This window comes from Notolepis coatsorum, assembly GCF_963971535.1.
Source record: "Notolepis coatsorum genome assembly, chromosome: 20".
Classification (NCBI taxonomy): Eukaryota; Metazoa; Chordata; class Actinopteri; order Aulopiformes; family Paralepididae; genus Notolepis; species Notolepis coatsorum.
In genome coordinates this window covers 22,131,956-22,152,734 of record NC_140184.1, presented here as the reverse complement: position 1 = coordinate 22,152,734, position 20,779 = coordinate 22,131,956, and the positions used below count along the sequence as shown (strand labels likewise).

Sequence of the window (20,779 nt, the reverse complement as noted above, 5' to 3'; positions counted from 1 at the left end):
AGTTTAGTTTTGATTTGGGACTCCATTGTCATATCCCGAGGTTGTGAACTCCTGTTTTTATTCTGTATAATGTATTGACCGATGACGCACACTATCGTACTGTATCATTCTCTTTTGTTCCTCTCTTGCTACCTATACTCTCTTCCAGTATGTTACTCTTTCTCTCTCTTCCAGTATGTTACCTCTACTCTCTCTCTCTCTTCCAGTATGTTACTCTTTCTCTCTCTTCCAGTATGTTACCTCTATTCTTTCTCTCTCTCTCTTCCAGTATGTCACTCAAACAGTGGAGGTGGAGTCTGCAGAGTCTCGGAAGGCACTGACTGAGGCGCAGGCCAAGAGCGTTGCCCTGCAGGAGCAGATGGCACTGCAACGACAGCTGTTGAGAGAGCTGGAAACACAGCTACATGAATCCCAGAGGACCTGCACTCAGCTTCGGACACAGGTACACACATATCACAAACGGGGAAACAAAATATAACTCTTGACCTGCTTGCACGCTCCATTTCAAGAATAGTTTTTGTCCTTCCTAGTCCCCTTTTGTGTGACGATGACGCTGTTGTCCGTCGCCTGCTGCTCCAGATCCAGAGACCCGTCCCCACGGCCCTGTGGCGTTAACCCCTTTCTCTCCACATGCGTTTGGTTGCAGCTGCTTACGGACCGAGGCCGTCTCTGTGGCCTGCTCTCCAGGGCTGCCGGCCAAGGCAAGGGCGAGGTCTTTCGCAGGTTGTCCAAGGTTGGGCCCCCCCCTCCACCCTCCACCCTCCCCCTAACTGTGAAACCTCTGGGGTTCAGAGGTCAAACGCATCGGCTATTGCCGTTTACAGGTTCCAAAGTTGTCCCATAAGGATCTCTAACGAGGATTCACGTCGGCTAGTGAGAAATTCTGTCAAGATCCAAATCTGGCGGTATAATGCTTTGAAATCCTAGATTGATGCTAGATCAAACCTTTGATGCTAGATCAAACCTTTGATGCTAGATTAAACCTTTTGAACCTGTAACATTTAGAACATCTCCCAGTGATCTGAATTCCCTGCAGGTTGTCTAGTCCCTACCAGTGCTTTCTGTATCCCTCCTCAACATCACTTCCTGTGTATCTGGTCCTCGGCTCCCAAACTCTACCTACCCATGTGATACCAGCTCCTCCTTGTGTGTTCTCTGTAGTGGTGTAGAGGGAAAAGAAAAGCTCCCCTCCTGCCCTGTAGAATCCAGTGCTATTTTCGACATTGTTGCCCCAAAATAGTCACAGTAGATGTTCATTAATTATCCATAACTGGTGGTAGTTGTAATCCCTGTTGATTCATTGGAGGCACCCTGGTAGCCCTTGTTCAAGGAATCTCTTTAGGTTTCTGTCCTAGAATTTAGCTCTTAGCTCGCCTGTACCAGTAGCTCTCGACTCTTAGTTCTAGGGCATCCGTGGACCCTGTGGTCTGTCGTACGCCCTCCCTGGAGGTTCTCCCCAGGCCTCCCTGTGCTCTGGTCCCAGTGTAGCCCTCTCTCTAACCGGCCTGTGGTGACTGTGCAGATCTTGGTGTACGAAGGGGAAATGGAGAGGGCTCAGGGCCAACTTGAGGTGGAGATGCAGAACCTGGAGGAGGAGAAGAACCGCGTGATCGAGGAGGCCTTCGTCAGAGCCGAGAGCGAGATGAAAGCGGTGCATGAGAACCTGGCAGGTGTGTGTGTGTGTGTTAGGGCTGAGCCCAAACGTTCGAAAGTTTCGGACCTTTGTTTGTTACGTTGGCATTCGAATTCTAAATCAACATTCGAATTTTAAATGTTTAATAAAAAATAAATAATTAAAATACATTCTGTTTAAACCAATGGGGTTTTTCTTCACAGTTGCAGATAAAGATTAGGCTACACTAATATTATAGTATTAAAACTATTCATTAAAGAAAGTTGATTTAATAAAAGAAAAATACTAATTTAATCAGATGAATCACTTTATTCAAATTGAGGATTTAGTTTGAGGATATTTATAAAAAAAATTAAACTTTTTTTAATTATTTTTTTATTATTAAAAACTAAGGTTCGAACTTTTGTTCGAAAAACCCTGACGAAGTTCGAATCACAAAAACAGGCTTCGGGGACATCCCTAGTGTGTGTGTGTTTGTGCTTAAACGTTCTCAGTTTCAGTATTTGCTGCATCTGAGCCCATATCACTGACTCCCATCTGTGTGTGCCAGGTGTTCGTATGAACCTGTTGACCCTGCAGCCTGCCCTGCGCACCCTCACCGGTGATTACAACTGTCTGAAGAGGCAGGTGCAAGACTTTCCTTTCATGCTGGATAAGGCTATCACGGAGGCTAAGCAAGAGGTGAGTGAACATGTCGGCATGACTAAGGCCCTGTTTAGACGGAAACGCTAGCAGGTGAATCCGCAAAAATATTTTTTCGGATGTGCCTTTCGTTTATACGGAAACGCCGTTTTTACGGGGTGAAACCGCAAAAAAGTGAGACTACCTTCCAGGGTGGAATTCCTAGAAACGATAAACCTTTGCGCTATCATCTAAACTGTCAAACGCATAAAACGATGACGAAGAGGTTGTCAAGGCTCTCGTCGCGCGTACTGCTTACATCACAGGCATGCGCCAGTAGCCTAGAAGCGTAAACAAAGCATTCTGAGTCTGATTCCATCCATGGCGATCACCTGAAGGCTACATTGGCAGTACTTTTAAATACACAAGAATCTGTCCCGCGCTATCACAACTATTAGTGACTGGACCCACTGTCTGTCACTCGACTCTGCTTTGGTCCAATCACATTCCCCACCCACAGTCTGCGAATCAGAGGCAGAGTAGGGCGGGTCTTCTGTCTTCACAGCACGTCATGTGACATATGCGCCAATCGTGTGACAGCGGGGCTCAGTCGTCTCGAGTCGTTACAGCCTCGTCTGCACGGGGAATTCCATCCCAAAACGCTAGTCTAAACGCAAAATTAAAAGTGAGACCGCAAGACGACTTTTGCGGTTTCTGTTCAGACTCTCTCCGTCTAAACGTAGCCTAAAAGACGGCCCAGGTTCACCACACGCGGTATTTCGACTGACTAAATTGTCAAATTTACTTGAACCCTTTCACTGCCGCACTACCAAAATGGTTAACCCTTTCACCTCGACAATGCACAGAAGGTTAACCATTTCACTGCCACACGACAGCCGGTTGTGTGATAGTAAAGGGTTAACCTTCTGTCGTGTGGCAGTGAAAGGGTTAAAATGGACTCCTCGTCAGTAGTGAAATGGAGCAGAAGCTTTGTCAATGTTTCCGTGCAGTGAACCTTCCATCACTAGCACTGAAGAGTAGTGCCTGTTATGTATATGCGTGTTGTGATATACTCTTATACAACGGCATGCAAATTTCTCGATTCTGATTGGCCATTTACACGTCTTTATTGGCAACAATCCACGGTCCTGGGCTCAGGACCCGCCCACAACCGAATCACATATCACTCCCCGGCTCACTCCGGGAGAAAACAAGATCGCGGACAACAAATGGTTATGTTGAAAGCACCATAACGACTAAATATGAAGCGATTCTGTCAAGGGGAATGTGTTAGTCCTTTAAACAATGTTGGATGATGTAATTGATGGGTCTTGAGTCAATCTAGAACAAAAGAAAAATCGCGGATTGATTGATTGATTAATTGATTGATTTAAATTTCTTCCTTCCTACTTTCTACTGACTGCAGCGTTCTCTCTCACACTGTCCGACGCTGGCGTACCCACAAACACACTCACACACATACACACACACACACACACACACACACATACACACACACACTGTGACACACACACACACACACACACACGCACACACACACACACGCACACACACACACACACACACACACACACACACTCCTGTCTGCAACAGCGGGGGAGTCAGACTGAGAGAGAAGCAGCGCTGTTTTAAGTGAGCATGGTCTATTGAATTGATTGATTGGTTGATTGCTAATTTTATTACTGTACCCCTGGTTTCCAACTGGTTAAGTTTAGGCTAAAAGAAATAAATAAAAAAATAGGGCGAAGAAAACGTTTTTTTCCTATAGGGCAAAGAAAACGTTTTAATTTGTTTTACCTACTTTATATAGAAGCATCTAAGAATGAAGTTCTATGGAAAGTAGGTCTGCATTCCCTTAACAATTGTGTGTATTGAGCCGTACTGTATTGTACCCATTCTGCATCTGGTAATAAAATTTTCAATCAATCATTCCAATAATACACAGTTGGATGTGTTAGTTGGTTGGATGCACTTCAAGCTGCTTCCACATGAGGCAACTTCTCTCAATCATTCCAATAATACACAGTTGGATGTGTTAGTTTGGTTGGATGCACTTCAAGCTGCCTCCACATGGAGGCAACTTGTCTTTTTTGTAGTTGTGGGAACTACTTTTTCTGGCGGATGGTTTTTTCAATAAATCTTCGATTAATGTGTGTTTATTGTATAGAAATAAGGTTGGATGAATCTGGCAGTTGTATAAAAGCTTTACACCACTTGTAGTCGTGATTTGTGACCAATAAACCATGCCTAGGGGGGTCTAACGACCCTCGGCTGCGCCTCGGGCCTAACGACCACCCCTAGGCATGGTTTATTGGTCACAAACCACTCCTGCGCGTGATGTAATGCTTAATTAACAAACGTCGGAGTCCTTGGCTGTAGGCTAATGGTCCTGATGTTGGGTGGCCATAGACTTGCCGTTAGTGTCTTGAGGATTGCAGGCCTGTCGGGGAGGAGAACCAAGATCTCTGCTATAATGGGGACAATGTTTTTATGGATACATAACATGTTCTCAAAAAAGCCTATTGGACCTCTATTATTATTATTTGAAGAAGGTTATTTTATTGTCATTGTCGATGTACACAAGCCAACTGAAATTTGTCTTTTCGCATATCCTTCTTAGGTACACATACACACAGTTCCTCCCATATGCATTTCATCAGAGAGGTCAGAGTGCAGGGTGCAGCACCCCTGGAGCAGTTTTTTGGGGTGCAGTGCCTTGCTCAAGGGCACTTAGGCAGGATGGTGGGCACCGTAGATGTAATACCGGCCACCCTTCAGCTCACAACTGGAATACGCCCTCCTGTCAGTGGTGGGATTCGAAACCATCAACCTTTCGGTTACTGGCCGACCTCTCTACCTCTAGGCCACCCTGCCTCCCCTATTTGAATCCTATGTAGGTCTGATATTAATTTTGACCCGTGGATTCAGATGTATGTTAAGTGTGTGTTTGAACATGTATTCCTGTAGATCTGCCAGGTGATAAGTGAAGTGAGCAGTGCCAATCAGGAGCTGCTGCGTAAATACAAGCGGGAGATGAACCTACGGAAGAAATGTCACAACGAGCTTGTGCGCCTCAAAGGTAGCGTACGATTCCACAACATAAGATCCTGGCGCCAACGATCTAAAGAATAGAAGGTTCATTCTTGACTTCCCTCGCCAACTCTCCCCAGGAAACATCAGGGTGTTCTGCCGAGTGCGTCCGGTGTGCCGGGGCGAGCTGGATTCCACTGAAGCCAAAAACATGATCAGCTTCGACTCCGAGGACGACGCCATCCTCTACCTCTCTAACAAGGGCAAGCTAATGACCTTTGAACTTGACAAGGTGTTCCCGCCTCAGGCCACACAACAGCAGGTCAGTTCCATTTCAAAGACCACACAAGTGTAATTTTGACTTCTCACCCGTACCAGATATTGTCCCCGTCTTTTAGCAACTTTTGTGTGTCTTGGTGAACAAAGTGTGTGTTTTGGTAGATCTCAGCCTACCTTCCACACTGCCATTGATGTTGAAAAGGGGTGGAAATATATTCCATGAAACTTGAAAGTCACGAAGTAGATAATTTACCTGTTGGAGCCATATTGACCAAATTCGAGTTTGATGGGAAACCTGTAACAAAAAATATATATTTTGATTTATGGATTATATTAATAATTGATGCCAAATTGTATGATTTAAATTAATCTTGAAATGGATAATTACCTGGACACTTATCTGTTGATGACTGTGGGGGCGTGGCATAGATTAGTGAATGGAATGTCTGACAGCTGAGTTAGGCAGCGGAGACTGGTGAGCAACAGTTTTCCGACCGCATCACGTTATACCAATTATATAGTTTACTTTGTCGAGATCCTGTTCGATATTATTTTATTTAGTATAGAAAAGTCAACCGGAGTTTATGTTTATTAAATGTACATCTACTTACATCCTCTCCGTGCGTGCTTTATGATGAATGTGCGTCGGCCAACTCTGCAACTAACCCCAATGGCTAAATGGAATTTCGTGAAGGATTAGCCATTTCATTACCCTTATGAAAACCACTGTCTTTACGTCCTTCAACGTTATTATATTACTCTTCTACATTCACCTGATCTAGTATTCAACTATTTCCAAATAATTGTGACAAAATACTTATTACACCAGGTGTTGCAGACTCAACTCATACACAATTAAGTAACTTAGCTAGTTCACATTAACTTAGAAATAGTGGAGGTTGCTACCACACTAAAGTTAGCTATATTGTAATACATCTATATTGTAATACTTCTATATTGTAATATCTATACTGTAATTTGTAATGCATCTATATTGTATATTGTAATACATCTATATTGTATATTGTAATACATCTATATTTTATATCCTGAGATCTGGCTTTCTGCTCATCCGCTCCCAGTCTGTGGAATGCTCTCCCTGACCACCTGAGAGCACCACAGGCTTTTAAAAAGGGCCTCAAAACACATCTTTTTAATAGCCTTTTGTTGATTTTTATCTAGTTTTAGCTCCACACATTTTAGGTTATTTTACTAGTTTTAGTCTTACTTATTTTATGTTCTTTTTTACTCTCTTGTAGTTTTTATGTTATTCTACACTGTAGCGCTTTGAGATTTGTGCCACAAATATAAAGCACCCCTACAAATCGAATATATAATTGTTATTATCCTAAATCCTAAATCCTGCATTATTATTATTATTACATCTATACTGTATATTCTAATACATATATATTGTATAATCTATACTGTATATTGTAGTAATCTATACAAGAAAGTAATAATTTAATTTAATTATTTTCTTTTAATATAATTAAATGACAGTGATATGCCACAGATTTGGTCATATTCTAGCCAAATACTAAGTCTATATATTTCAATATATGGCATGAGAGCATATTCAGGTATTTTATTTAATGTGTATGCAACATTCGATTCTGGGCACAGTATACAATATGAGGCAAATGCTGGCTCAGTATTTGACCTGGCAAAAAGCATATGAGAAAAATCTCTATGATCCAGATTCAGCAAGAATTCAAAAGAATATATATCTTGGATTTTGGGTGTTTTTTGCACTCGTGTGAGAGTTAATAACAAGTTCACCCAATTTGCAGGGCTTGTAGTAGAGTGTTGGCACAAGTAAAATGACTCCGTTTTCAGAAGGGTGAAACAACAACTTTCAAGTCTCATGGAGTATTTTCCACTTTTTTCAACATCAATGGCAGTGTGAATGGCGTGCAGTAAGGTATGCTGAGATCAGCTAAAACACACTATATACAGGACAGGTGCAGCTCAATAAATTAGAATATTGTGGAAAAGTCTATATATTTAGCTGTATTGATGCAGTCATTTGTGCAAAAGGAGCCCCAACCAAGTACTGAGTGAACATACATGAACATACTTTTCAGAAGGCCGACATTTCTATATACAAAACGAAAAATACATCTATTTTTTATTTTGTATTGGTGATACAGAATTTTGGACTTTCATGAACTGTGAACATAATCATCAAAATTAAAACGAATAAAGGCTTGAAATATTTCACTTTGTGTGTAATGAATCTAAATATTTCACTTTGTGTGTAATGAATCTATAATATACGAGAGTTTCGCTTTTTGAATTGAATTACTGAAATAAAATAACTTTTCCACGATATTCTAATTTATCGAGCTGCACCTGTATACATCTACAAAAACACAACATTTGCTAAAGACGGGGCCAATCTCTGGTAATGGTGAGGAGTCAAAATTAGACTAGTATATGGTCCTTTTAACATCTCTGGAGACTGTAGTGGATCACTCAGCCCTCTCTGTGTGGACCAACAGGTGTTCCAGGAGGTCCAGTCGTTGGTGACGTCCTGCATCGATGGCTTTAATGTGTGCATCTTTGCCTATGGACAGACTGGCTCGGGGAAGACCTACACCATGGAGGTACGCTGAGCACAAGATTCATATTGCTTGGCTAAAAAGCTGATAGCATCACGATGGTTCCAACCGGAAAAAATTTGCCGAAAGGTCTGGATTATTACATATCTCGATGTGATCTATCAAGAAATATCTACAGCAAGAATTTTGGGTCTCAATGAATCCAAAATGACATTGTGGTTAGAAGTGGTGGAGAAAATAAAAGCTAGCATATAATGGTAGTGTCTGGTTAGGAGCGAGGGATAATGGATGGATTATCCAATGGGGGGTCCGGGAGGGGGGGGTACGAGCTAGAGCATATGTGTGTAGGTTTTTAGATAACAGGTATTAAGGGTATATCCTGTATAAGACAATTAACTAAATGGTGATTTCATTGGATGTGCACTGTCAACTAATGCTTGTATATCTTATCGAGTGTTGTCATGTTTGTTTATGTGTTTGTTTAAAAAATAATACAAAAAAAAAATCATTGCTTGGGGAACATATTCTTTCTTGTTCCCATCATTTTTGTATTTAGAGCTGCAATAACCATTTTTGACCACTAGACGCCACTATAAACACACTTAACGAAAGCCTTGTCACAGTGTATAAACAGAATAATGGCTTACTGGCACAATCTTGTTATAACTAAGATTTGATGGGGAATAAAATCCTTTTTGTGCATGGATTACAAGATTTCAACTACAATACATTATACATACAATCTTCTCTTGGTCATTTGGCTGCTGGTAGGGCAGGGTTGTATGACTTGACGAGACCTTATGATGGCAGGTAGTTTATAAGAAGTTTTGAAAATGTGAACTGCTGTCCGAAAATGGGTATTGCAGCTTTAAATAATACAATGGTATAATCAAATTGAAGCCATAATACTGATGGTGTTGGCATTCTGGGTCACGGCCATGATGGTGGTGCTGAGGCATGATGCTTTTTCATTTCATTGTTTTGATTTATAATAGGACATTATTATTATCTGCCCAACAATTACAACCTCAGTAATGAGACATCTCTAGTTGTATATCTCTATGAAAGTCATATTGTTTTAATTCGAGCTTGATCTTGTGTTTTGTCTGTATCATTCATTTAAAGATTGTATGACTTGTGCCCTATTGCAATTAGCTGTATGGAGCTTCCCAGTCAAATGCAATCTGATTTGCACTAAGTGGTTGTTGAACTGTGGATGTTGTTCTTTGGCTCCTCCAGGGCGTGGCTGAGGACCCGGGCATCAACCAGAGGGCTCTCCGACTACTCTTCTGCGAAGTGTCCGACAAAGCGCCTGACTGGGACTACAGGATCACCGTCAGCATGGTGGAGATATACAATGAGACGTTACGGTGAGGGAACTAGCATCTGTATGCGTGTAGCCATCATCAGAACTTGTGCAGCTCTCGGATGGCGGCTCAAATGAAAGGTCACTTTGTGTCGTCGTGGCTCTCTATTTGAAGGGAAATTCCAAACGTTACTGAAGCGTTATTCAATTATCTTTTACGTAATTCCAATCTAAGCTGTCCTAGACACAGTTTGTGTGTGTGTGAGAGAGAGTAAGCAAGCAAGCAATTGAAGTGCATGGGATATTGGTTACGTAAAAGTGGATTATAATTAATCTGTTGAGCACAAGGTACTGTGCCCGCTGTGTTACGTAACCCCTGAACATCTGTGCAAGCTTTAGGGACAGACTGACACTAGGGTGCTTCATGAAAAGTTATTCTTTTTTATTTAGTTTTTTCATCTTATCTCTGAGGTCACAAGGTCTGAGAGGATTCTCGTAGGTCCCCTCTTTACTTCGATTACGCTCCAGATTATATTTAGTATTTATATATATATATATTTATTTAGTATAAGTCCATGTGAATGAAGCCATTACATGTAGCTCACTATTATATATTCCACCAGGCAGGCAACTTGAAAGTGAGCATCTTGAGTCCAGTGGTCCAGAAAAATGGGGAATAGTTTAATTTCAATATTTCAATGACTATTCTGATCATAGGTTTCACTTTTCTCAACAGTCACCTCCTCAACTACAGTTATGCTATGGAATTCTGGACTGAATCATATCCAACAACAAATATTTGCTCAGATGAGGGCGGGGGTCCCTGAGAAAAACACATGGAGGGTCTGCAGCCTATTGTGCATCAGTCTGGGGGTCTTTGTCTCAAGAGAACTGTTGTTTTAGACCAGGTATTGGGACATTGTTTCAAGTGTTCCTTTATTAAAATTTAATTCAAGTGTTATAGCTACTGGGGGGGGGGGGGGGGGGGCTACAGATAGTAGTAATAATAGAACATAGAACAACAGACTGGTAGAACCTCTGCAGTAGCCGGCTGCACACATTGAAAGACCGGAGTCTCCTCAGGAAGAACAGTCTGCTCTGTCCCTTCCTGTAGAGGACCTCTCTGTGTTGTCTGACCAATCTGTCTACTGTTCAGGTGTACTCCCAGGAACTTGTAGGTCTCCACCTCTTCCCCTCGTATGGTGATGGGAGTAAGGGGCCTTCTCTAGCCTCACCTAAAGTCCACCACCAACTCCTTGGTCTTGCTGGTGTTGAGTTGGCGGTGGTTGCTGTCGCTCCACCCTAAAAAGCTTTTTACCAGGGCTCTGTACTCGTCCGACATTGTCGTCCATGAGTAACTGACGATGGAGGAGTCATCAGAGAACTTCCGTAGGCAGCACGTCCTTGTGTTGTGGCTGAAGTCGGAGGTGTAGAGGGTGACCAGGAAGGGTGACAACACAGTTCCTTGGGGGACATCGGTGTTGCTCAACAGCACATCTGACTGACTACCCTGCAGTCAGACGTACTGTGGTCTGTTGGTGAGGTAGTCAGTGATACAGGCCACCAGGCTGTGAGTTTCTCCGCTAACCGCAGAGGCTGGATAGTGTTAAAGGCGCTGGAGAAATCGAAGAACATGATTCTCATTGTGCTGCGCGGCCTCTCCAGGTGCATATAGGCTCTGGGGAGCATGTCGATGATGGCGTCCTAAATGTAGTGTTTGTTGTGTGTCCACCAGGAACCTGCTCGGGGGGGACAGCCACAGTGAGAAGCTGGACATTAAGATGAACCCCGATGGCAGTGGTCAGCTGTATGTCCCCGGACTGACCGAGTTCATCGTGCAGAGCCCAGAGGACATCAACAGGGTCAGTTCTCTGCTACGTGTTTGCTTGTGTTTGATACTGCGCTACAGAACTCAACCCATTAAATGGGTTGGGTTCTGTATTCTGACAAATCTCGTGTCCCAGTGCTGTATGATCAGTGTATTGCGCAACATTGTTTGTTTTACGAGGATGTGGGTACATCCGGCTGGTAACTCTCAAATTATTTCCTGCGATGATGGAATGTGCCCCAGCAGGGATTTGCCTCGACCGCCCCCCCCCCTATTTCTTTACCACTGAGAAGAGAATAATTATTCCAAAGACTGTATGCGTTTATATGAGTGCATTTGCATTTCTCTTGGGTTGTGAATGCACCATTGTAGTCAGCCATTACATTACAACCCCTGCCCGTTGGCCTGTGTGCAGGTGTTTGAACTGGGTCACATGAACAGAGCCACGGCATGCACCAACCTGAACGAACACAGCTCTCGATCCCACGCCCTCCTGATCATCACGGTGGCCGGTCTCAACACTGCCACTGGCCTCCGTACACAAGGTGCACCCGCAGAACAACAACGTTTCAGGATTCTGTTCCAATACGAGCATTTTAACGCGCTTTTTATTTTGAATGCACATTTACACGCGCGTACATGCATCCGTGTGCTCCCGCAGGAAAGCTGAACCTCGTGGATCTGGCCGGCTCGGAGCGCATCGCCAAATCCGGGGCGGAGGGCAGTCGTCTGAGAGAGGCCCAGTGCATCAACAAGTCCCTGTCGGCGCTGGGCGATGTCATCAACGCGCTGCGCAGCAGACACTCCCACGTGCCCTTCAGGAACTCCCGTCTCACCTACCTGCTGCAGGACTCTCTGAGCGGAGACAGCAAGACGCTGATGATGGTGCAGGTGAGGTGGAGGGGGGCGGGAGCAATTAGACGTTGTATAATTCTTTTCATGGATTAACTTGAGAATTGAGAGTTTACACGACTCTTATGATGTGGGTAAATGAAGGACCATGAAACCCATTTAAAACCCAATGTAAGATTTAAAAGATACATGGTGTCAATCTTTTTTTTCTTATCCGCTTGGAGATTCAAGGATCAACGCCCGACATCAGTGAAAAGGGAATGCTGATTTTGTTTTTAAACTTCAACCAGCCAAACATCCCCGGAGAAAGTGTCAAGTACTAAAGCACGCCTCCCTCCCTGTGTAGGTGTCCCCTCTGGCCAGTAACCTGAGCGAGTCCGTGTGCTCGCTGAAGTTCGCCCAACGTGTCCGCACCATCGAGCTGGGCTCCGCCACCTCCCACAGGCGACACGAAAACTCCTCCACCTCCTCCTCGCCCACCCACGACAGTGTGGAGGTAACGGGACACGTTCGCCGATGCCGGTGCAGCGAACACGCAGATATCAATCGGTGAAACTCCCATGGGAACGGTATATTCACCTGTGAAACCTCTCTGATCTCTGCAGCTGGACTCTCCCCCTGTGACGCCTGTGCCGCTCCCCATCTCTCGTGCCAGCAGCGCTGGCTCCACCCTCTCCTCCAGCTCCAGGGCTCCCAGCACGCGCAGGAGGTCTCAGTCCCAGCTGTCGACAGGTAAACATACACCTTTGCATAGTACACAGCGGTCTGCACACACACAGACATCCATTGTAACTGTAGGACTCTGCAACAATATGCTGTGGCTCTATTGTGCACTGCACACACACACACACACACACATACACACAAACACTGAGCAGCATAGGGTCATGAATGGTCAGTGACTGTGAATCTCCTCATTCTACTGTGTCCTGATACTGTGGTCTTAACTGGTTGGTTTACAGACAAACAGGTAGACAGAGCCAGCCCATTGGTGGGGGACGATGGGCAGGTAGGTGGGGTTTATGCTGATTGGTTGGTAGCTTGGCATGGAAACCGCTCAGCATGGCATGGTGCCCAGTGCCCACATGTCACCTGGTCAAAGCCTACCTGTCTAACACTCCCCACCTCTAACCCAGAAAGGTGTGTGTGTGTGTAAGAGGACTGTGTAAAGTGAGAGACAGAGTGAGAGACTGACAGAAACTGAATGCATGAGATTCACAAGCTTTGTTTGTCTATCTGCAAATTCATGCACATGGTTAAACTGCACCGTGTGTGTGTGTGTGTACTGTTACTGTATCGGCCCATGTTTCTCAACTTGGGAGTGCCGTCTCTGTATTATGTCTTTGTATGCTTGTCTTGTGTCCTTTCTGACCACTGTGTGTGTGTGTGTGAGAGAATATCTGAACATTTCACCACCTATCTTCTTGCTCATCGCTGCTGCTCTGTGGGTGGGCTGGGCTGTGGTGGTGAGACGAGGCTTCTGTAGTTTCTAACACAGTGGAACCGTGTCAACCAACCCACTGTTGACTCAGTTTTCATGCCCTGTTTTGTCCGCCCCCCCCCCACCCCCACCCCCACCCCACCCCCTGCAGGACGATTGAAAATGACCGCCTGAGGGCCCCAATGGATCCATCCAGAATACACCAGAGACAATGAGGCTGTGTGGCTGTTTGGCCGTTCGACCTTCCGAAAAGGGAGGGCATTTACCAGTACCCTCTGACCAACCAACTGAGACCTTCCCCTTGGGATAACCGGCTACCTGCTTTCTCTCTCGACCGTCGACCAGCGGGAGAGGCAGACGCAGGAGGACGCGTTCACCCCATCAGTTGGATTGTCAGGACGATGCGACAGCATATATACGACACTCGGGAGAGTAAAGAGACTTTATATACAAGTCGGATCTATCCGCGACGTCATCCTTCCTCCCATCTCCTCCCCGTCACTCGTGCTGACTGCTGAGCGACTGGCTTATACTATATTGCCATAAGTGTTCTCTTCGCACGCCGTGTATCTCTCCCCGTCAGTGCAGTTGATTTGTGATGGCAGCTCGTGGAGAGCAAAAAGACACCTTAGGAGGAAAACGACTTCATTAAACCACCTCCCAGATCATCTCCTCTGTGCCCTAAATTCAGCTCCAATAGCCATTGGATAAGCTCTCGCCTACCCTGAAGGGACAGAACAACATTAGTATAATGCTAACTTCTCTTTCTGGTGCCCCGAAAAACAGTATCGATTTTCCAATCACAGTATTCCTTGGTAAAATTGCACTTTAAACAAGGCTGTTACCCTTTTAGATTTGTTTTCAGATATACAATTTCAGTTATGGGTGATTATTTGCATAATATAATATATATATATGTGTTGGACCTGTTTTAATCCTTAATTATTTTGTTTTGGTTTTGCTTTGTTTTCTAATGGAGGCCATCTTGGTTTCCTCCCAGGCCTCATTCATCCAATCAGGGTACTCCACTAACACTGAGCTGGGCACATTATGTCCCAATAGGACATGAGCAATATGAGCAAAGATTGCAAAGGAAGGCTTGTCCTCTGTAAGCGTTTGTGTTTTAGATTAGAATTATCCAAGGTAGCACGACTATCTGCCTCAGCACTGCATGGAAAACATATACTTTCCCATTTATGTTGTGCTTCTCGTACAGAGCAAATAAAACTAGACCCGTTCACCACTCTTCACCCAGACCGGAAACGCCATTGCTGTTCTGGGACACCGCAGCTCGTGGTAGAAGTTGTTTCTTAACAACAGGTCTAATTCACTTTTGAACCTCCCACATTTTGATTTGATCCAACCCAATCGGTAGGTTCAGCACTGATGTTGAACCGGGGGGGGGGGGGTCTACATATCACCACTCCAAATCATAAGCAAGTGAACGTCTGGCCCCCGCAGACCAAACTAACACTAATAATGTAGCCATATAACCTGCTGCTGGCCTGGGAACGGACAGGAGTGACCAATGGTCTCGTGTTGTAAATGTATGTAGGAATGCTTAGTAGATAACGATCAACAGCTGAACTTGACCCATGTGTCCTCTGTGTTAACCTAATGTTCTCTATGAAATGCTATCTTCTCTGTGTGAGAGGACCATGAACATGTTGTTTTGGTTGTTCATCTTTGCTTGCTCGTGTCTTTGTTGTTGATGTAGGTTTCTACACGGTCTTGTTTTTGTACACCCTTTTTAATAAATTCAAAACCAAATGAAAGCCAATCAGTTCCTCGTGTTGATTTTGTACAGAACTTAGGGGGGGGGGGGGGGCTTGTTTCAACAAGATTTCATAGTTCCATATAGACATTTAGTATTTTTAGGTTTTGATTCATTTATACTTTTTTGGCCTGTGGCACCACACTATTAACGGTTTAGTTTACAAATGCAATCCTACCCTTACACCAATGTGTATGTACAGTATATATCCATATATAATATTTTCACCGTATCCTAGAAAATAAATACCAGTATGTATCCAGGGGATTGCTTTCCGGCCCATAATTCAAATAAAATCAAATTTATTTGAATTGCCCCCATGGGCTTTACAAGTCAAGAAGACTTATCACAATAGATCCAGAACATAAACTACCATAATGCAACACCCCCAGACGTTCCCCGATGAAGATGAGGAACGACTCACTAAAACCTAGCAATAGGAGGGAAAAACACCGGCGGTGTGGAGGAGAGAAACCTCAGATGGGCTGTTCAAAGGGGATCCCCCAACAGGATGTCGGTGATAATATAGTGTTGCTATGGATGATCGACGGATGGAGAATAGAACAAGCAAATAATTGGTATGTATTAGGGATGTCCGATGTTATCGGCCTACCGATATTATCGGCCGATATCGGCATTAAAATGTGATATCGGTTGATATCGGTATCTGAAATTAAGAGTTGGACAATATCGGTATATCGGTAAAAAAAAGCCAATATCGAGCATCCCTAGTATGTATATATACATGTAATGAAACGCGTATACATACATACATGGTAGCAATAGTATCTAAAGTACATAACATTTTAAAATAAAAATAAAATGGAACTAATAACAAAAAAGCATAGGAATACGAGCACTGGTATTATGACAATAAGATGAAGGCTAAACGTCGAGGCTCACATTCCCCAGGGGGCAGGAGAACCAGTTGAAGTAGAGCGGGCATGGTTATCCATCGCGCCTGTGGTAGTCTGATCCGGTTCGAGGTAGAACAGCCACTGCAGTCGACGCTGTTGGCCACATCAAGGATGGCGCAGGGAAGATCACACCACCTTGACGGGACCAGGGCTGGCTGTAAACCTGAACACACTATGAATGAATGAAAACCTTATTTAACAGATTGCAGAATGGGTACAATACAGTACGGCTCAATACACACAATTGTTAAGGGGATGCAGACCAGAGAAAGACGTTTGTCTTGTTTACATCAGGGTCCCCCATTTTCAATTCATAGTGACATTTATGACATACATGACATTTATGACATAGGGACATACATGACATACAGGTATATAGTACTGTTACATTTGTGACATAATATACGATATGCAAATATACAGTACTGTTACCCAGAGATCCTAAAAGAAAATAAATACATACGGTGGGGAGGAGACTGTCTATCACTTGAGACATATCCACTCAGAGAGACCGAGACAGGGGTTAGAAAGCGCCTGTGTTATATATATATATATGGGCTGACCCCTATTAGTCGACTAATCGGTCGAAAGGAGCCGTAGTCGACTAGCCAACCTCTTAGTCTAATACAAAAAATAAAAAATTATAATTTCTTTTTTTTATCATTCTTTCCAAAAAGAAAAGGGGCCTAGAAGCGTGGCTAACGCTAATGGCACGCATACCAGAGGCTAACTCTACGAAAACAGGCACAGAGGCACTGAAATAGGATTTCACCCATCTAATGAACACACTAGACTAGACAAATATCAAGATGTATCAGTGGACCAATTGCATGCTTTTGCAGAGGACAAGAAGCCTTCAGTCGACTCCTTCAGACATTAAGCACGCCCCACAGCCCAAATGGAATGATACAATTTTTTTTTTAAATAATATTTAAATATATTATACTTAATTTTTTTTGTCGACCAATAGTCGACTAACGGCAAATTTTGGCCAATCATAGTCGACCATCCAAATCCTTAGTCGGGGACAGCCCTATATATATGCATACATAGTAGCAATAGTATCAAAGTATATAAGACACTCCCCCCGGGAAGCAGGAGAACCACTCGTCCTAACTGAACTAACCAGACTAAAGGGTCTATCCTGACCAGGTGAGATCAGGGTAGGCTGAAAGAGGGAGAGAAAAGATGGGTCTTAAAGGAACACTCCAACATTTTGGGAAATTAGCTTATTTGCCATCTACCCTGGAGTTAGACAAGAAGATACATACCTTTTTCTTCTCTGTGCATGCAGTAGGAGTAGGAAGACCTTGGGAACTAGACTAATGGAAGTTCCAAGTCAGTCAGAAGATCCTTAGGAACTTCTACTCATGTACAATAGAGAGCATCCTGACTGGCAACATCACCTCCTGGTTTGGGAATAGCACTGCACAAGACCGTAGCAGACTACAAAGAGTGACACGTTCAGCCGAACGCACAATTGGAGGGGGGCTTCCCACCCTCCAGAACATTTACAACAAGCGGTGCAGGGGGAAGGCTAAGAGAATTATTAAGGACTCGAGCCACCCGAACAACTGCCTCTTTGAACTGCTGCGGTCAGGCAAGCGATACCGGAGTCTTAAGGCGAGCACAGAAAGACTCAGAAGAAGCTTCTATCCCCAGGCCATCAGGCTGCTAAACGAACAATAAACACTATGCAACAACCATCAAATGCACACAGCACACACACCCACACGCACACACTCACTTAAACAAACAACACACTGCAGCACCCACTCTCCACACTTTAGATCACACAAACACACTTTATATTTATTGATAAAGGATTTGCACTACAACTCGTACACCTACTGTAAATTGTACCTAAATTGCACCTCATCCCATTTCTGCCTTGCACTATATAGTATTGTATATTAGTACACCGCATAGTATTGTATATTATATGGTAACTCAGTTACGTCTATTCTGCATCAAACATTGTACATATGCCTATACTGAACACTGACCTCATTTTTTTACTTCTAATTTACATGCTATACTATGTTATTCTATTTCATACTTATCTTGTCGTGCACAGTCTCTGGAGCGTAACAGTAAGAAGCATTTTGTATAAAAGTATTCTGTACTTCTGTATGACAACTATTAAATAAACTTGAAACTTGAACTTAGAGGAACCTACTTCAAGTGACTGACGCTAAGCTAGGCTAACAGTGTGGGTCTTCCTACTCCTACTGCATGCACAGATAAGAAAAATGTATGTATCTTAACACTCCAACATTTTGGGAACCCTGGAGTTAGACAAGAAGATACATACCTTTTTCTTCTCTGTGCATGCAGTAGGAGTAGGAAGACGTTGAGAAAGTAGGCTAATGGAGGAACCTACTTCCAATGACTGACGCTAAGCTAGGCTAACGGTGCACGTCTTCCTACTCCTACTGCATGCACAGAGAAGAAAAAGGTATGTATCTTCTTGTCTAACTCCAGGGTAGATGGCAAATAAGCTAATTTCCCAAAATGTTGGAGTGTTCCTTTAAGCAAGGATTTAAAAACGTAGACGGAGCAGGCATCCCTGACGATGGCGGGTAATTTATTCCACAGGTAGGAGCACGATAGGCAAAGACTCTGTGGCCAGCGGATTTCTTTTTTACACTAGGAATCGATAGGAGCCCCGCATTTTGTGAACAAAGAGCACAAGCGAGTATTGTATAATGAGATCGAATAGATAGAGCAGTGCAAGCCCATTACACATTTTGTGAAATAAAGTTAGGAGCAACACCTTAAAGTTAGGCCAGTGTAGGGAGGACAAAATGGGATGTGATCGAGTTGAAGATTTTTGAGGCTTGAGTTAGGCCTGAAAAAGCACATTACAATAATTTAGTTGTGATGAGACAAAGGCATGAATTAGGGTTTCCACATCGGCCAAATACATAGTGCATGTATTAAATGTGCATTAAATGAGAGGGAGGAATAAGAAATTACTCCAAGGTTTTTTATGGTGGAGCTCTGAGAAACATGACAGGTAGGCCTATCGAATTTGAAAAATATGAAAATATTTTACCAGTCTTAGGATAATCGGATGTTTTCAGAGATATCAGCGTGTGCCATGTGTGTGTGTGTGCGCTGATCAGGAAATGAGAGAATAGATTTTTCAGCTCGCTTCTCTAGCGTGCATAAGTACTGTACACATATATACTATCGATAATCTAGCGTTTATTTGAAAACGATTCATAAATAGGCCGAAAAATGTCAACGTTTTTTGTGTATTCCAGAATATTCCAGTAAAGGCTGTTTATCACAGAATCTTTATATTTTCCTGAAACTTTAAAGAAAACGAGGGTTTTTCAAAATGGTATAAAACGGAAATGAACCGATTAAAAAACAATCCGTTTCGACAATGTTGACTGCAAACAAGTCATTGATAAGCGACGGCCAGATTAGACACATAGCCATAATTTAAGACGTAGTTTATGCGTTCACAACGCCATCATTGAAGTGGGTGCTGGCATTCAACCATGTTCTGGGGCACCAAGCTCCAGCATTGAAAGTGTTAATAGGTAGGTATAATTGAGTGTCATCTGCGTAACAATGAAAGTTAATACTACATTTGCATATGATATTGCATAGAGGTAGCATATAAATGGAAAATAGCAAAGGGCCCAGGACAGAACCTTGTGGGACACCACATTGCACTGTGAATGTCTCAGATGTTAAATAATTATAGTCCACGCAGTGTGTTCTATCGGTTAAATAATATTTAAACCAAGCGAGTGTGTGACCCTGAATGCCAACATGATTCTTAAGATGACTCAAAAGAATGGAATGATCAACAGTGTCAAAGGCTGCACTGAGGTCAAGCAATAACATCACAGAGGTTAAGTTAGGGCATAAGCCTCTGGCTCAATCTAAGGGATCCTTGATGGTAAATGGTCTGCATATAGCAATTTTATCTAAAACGCTTTACAATTTATGCCTCACATTCACCCGTTCATCCACACACTAATGGCGGAGGTAACCATGCAAGGTGCTGACCTGCTCAGCAATTAGGTGTTGTGTCTTGCTCAACGACACTTGGACACGCTGTCTGGAGGAGTGGGGATTGAACCGGGAACCTTCAGATTACCAGACGACCGCTCCACCTCCTGATCCACTGTCACTCCTTGATTTATAATGATATGATCAATCTAAGGCATCCTTGATTTACAATGATTTTAGAAATCTATGCATGATGATGCATAGATTTGTTGCTGAATCAATCAAGAAAAACAAGGATGGAAGTCTTTGTACAAAAACAACAATTCTGCCCTTTTTCTTTCAGAAAGTGTGAATCATGGGCAGTTATTAACTTATACATATTATACTACATCATAGTTCCTCCATCTGTCTGTTCTTTCAACTTTTCTTCATTGTCATGGTGTACAACAGTCCGGCTGGTTCGAAAGGACATGTACTACAATCTGAAGGTGGAAAGAGGAACCTCAATGACCTCTATCCCTTGATGGAAAGACTCACGGCA

The 20,779-nt window shown here is 43.3% G+C and overlaps 1 protein-coding gene across 5 annotated transcripts in view; it reads left to right on the top strand.

Annotated features, from left to right (window-relative positions):
* kifc3 (kinesin family member C3) overlaps nt 1-15,349 on the top strand; it is a 54,175-nt gene extending 38,826 nt beyond the window's left edge. For 4 of the 5 annotated variants that reach the window (XM_084337853.1, XM_084337852.1, XM_084337854.1 and 1 more), the window contains exons 9-22: nt 269-442; nt 1,523-1,670; nt 2,184-2,314; nt 5,243-5,354; nt 5,446-5,627; nt 8,089-8,193; nt 9,388-9,518; nt 11,190-11,316; nt 11,698-11,827; nt 11,944-12,173; nt 12,481-12,630; nt 12,740-12,866; nt 13,097-13,143; nt 13,727-15,349. In XM_084337853.1, the coding sequence (XP_084193979.1) occupies nt 269-442; nt 1,523-1,670; nt 2,184-2,314; nt 5,243-5,354; nt 5,446-5,627; nt 8,089-8,193; nt 9,388-9,518; nt 11,190-11,316; nt 11,698-11,827; nt 11,944-12,173; nt 12,481-12,630; nt 12,740-12,866; nt 13,097-13,143; nt 13,727-13,735 (1,803 nt within the window). In that variant the 3' untranslated portion in view covers nt 13,736-15,349. The remainder of the gene's footprint in view (nt 1-268; nt 443-1,522; nt 1,671-2,183; nt 2,315-5,242; nt 5,355-5,445; nt 5,628-8,088; nt 8,194-9,387; nt 9,519-11,189; nt 11,317-11,697; nt 11,828-11,943; nt 12,174-12,480; nt 12,631-12,739; nt 12,867-13,096; nt 13,144-13,726) is intronic. The other variant, XM_084337855.1, reaches the window with a different exon arrangement.
* The last annotated feature ends 5,430 nt before the right edge of the window (nt 15,350-20,779 follow it).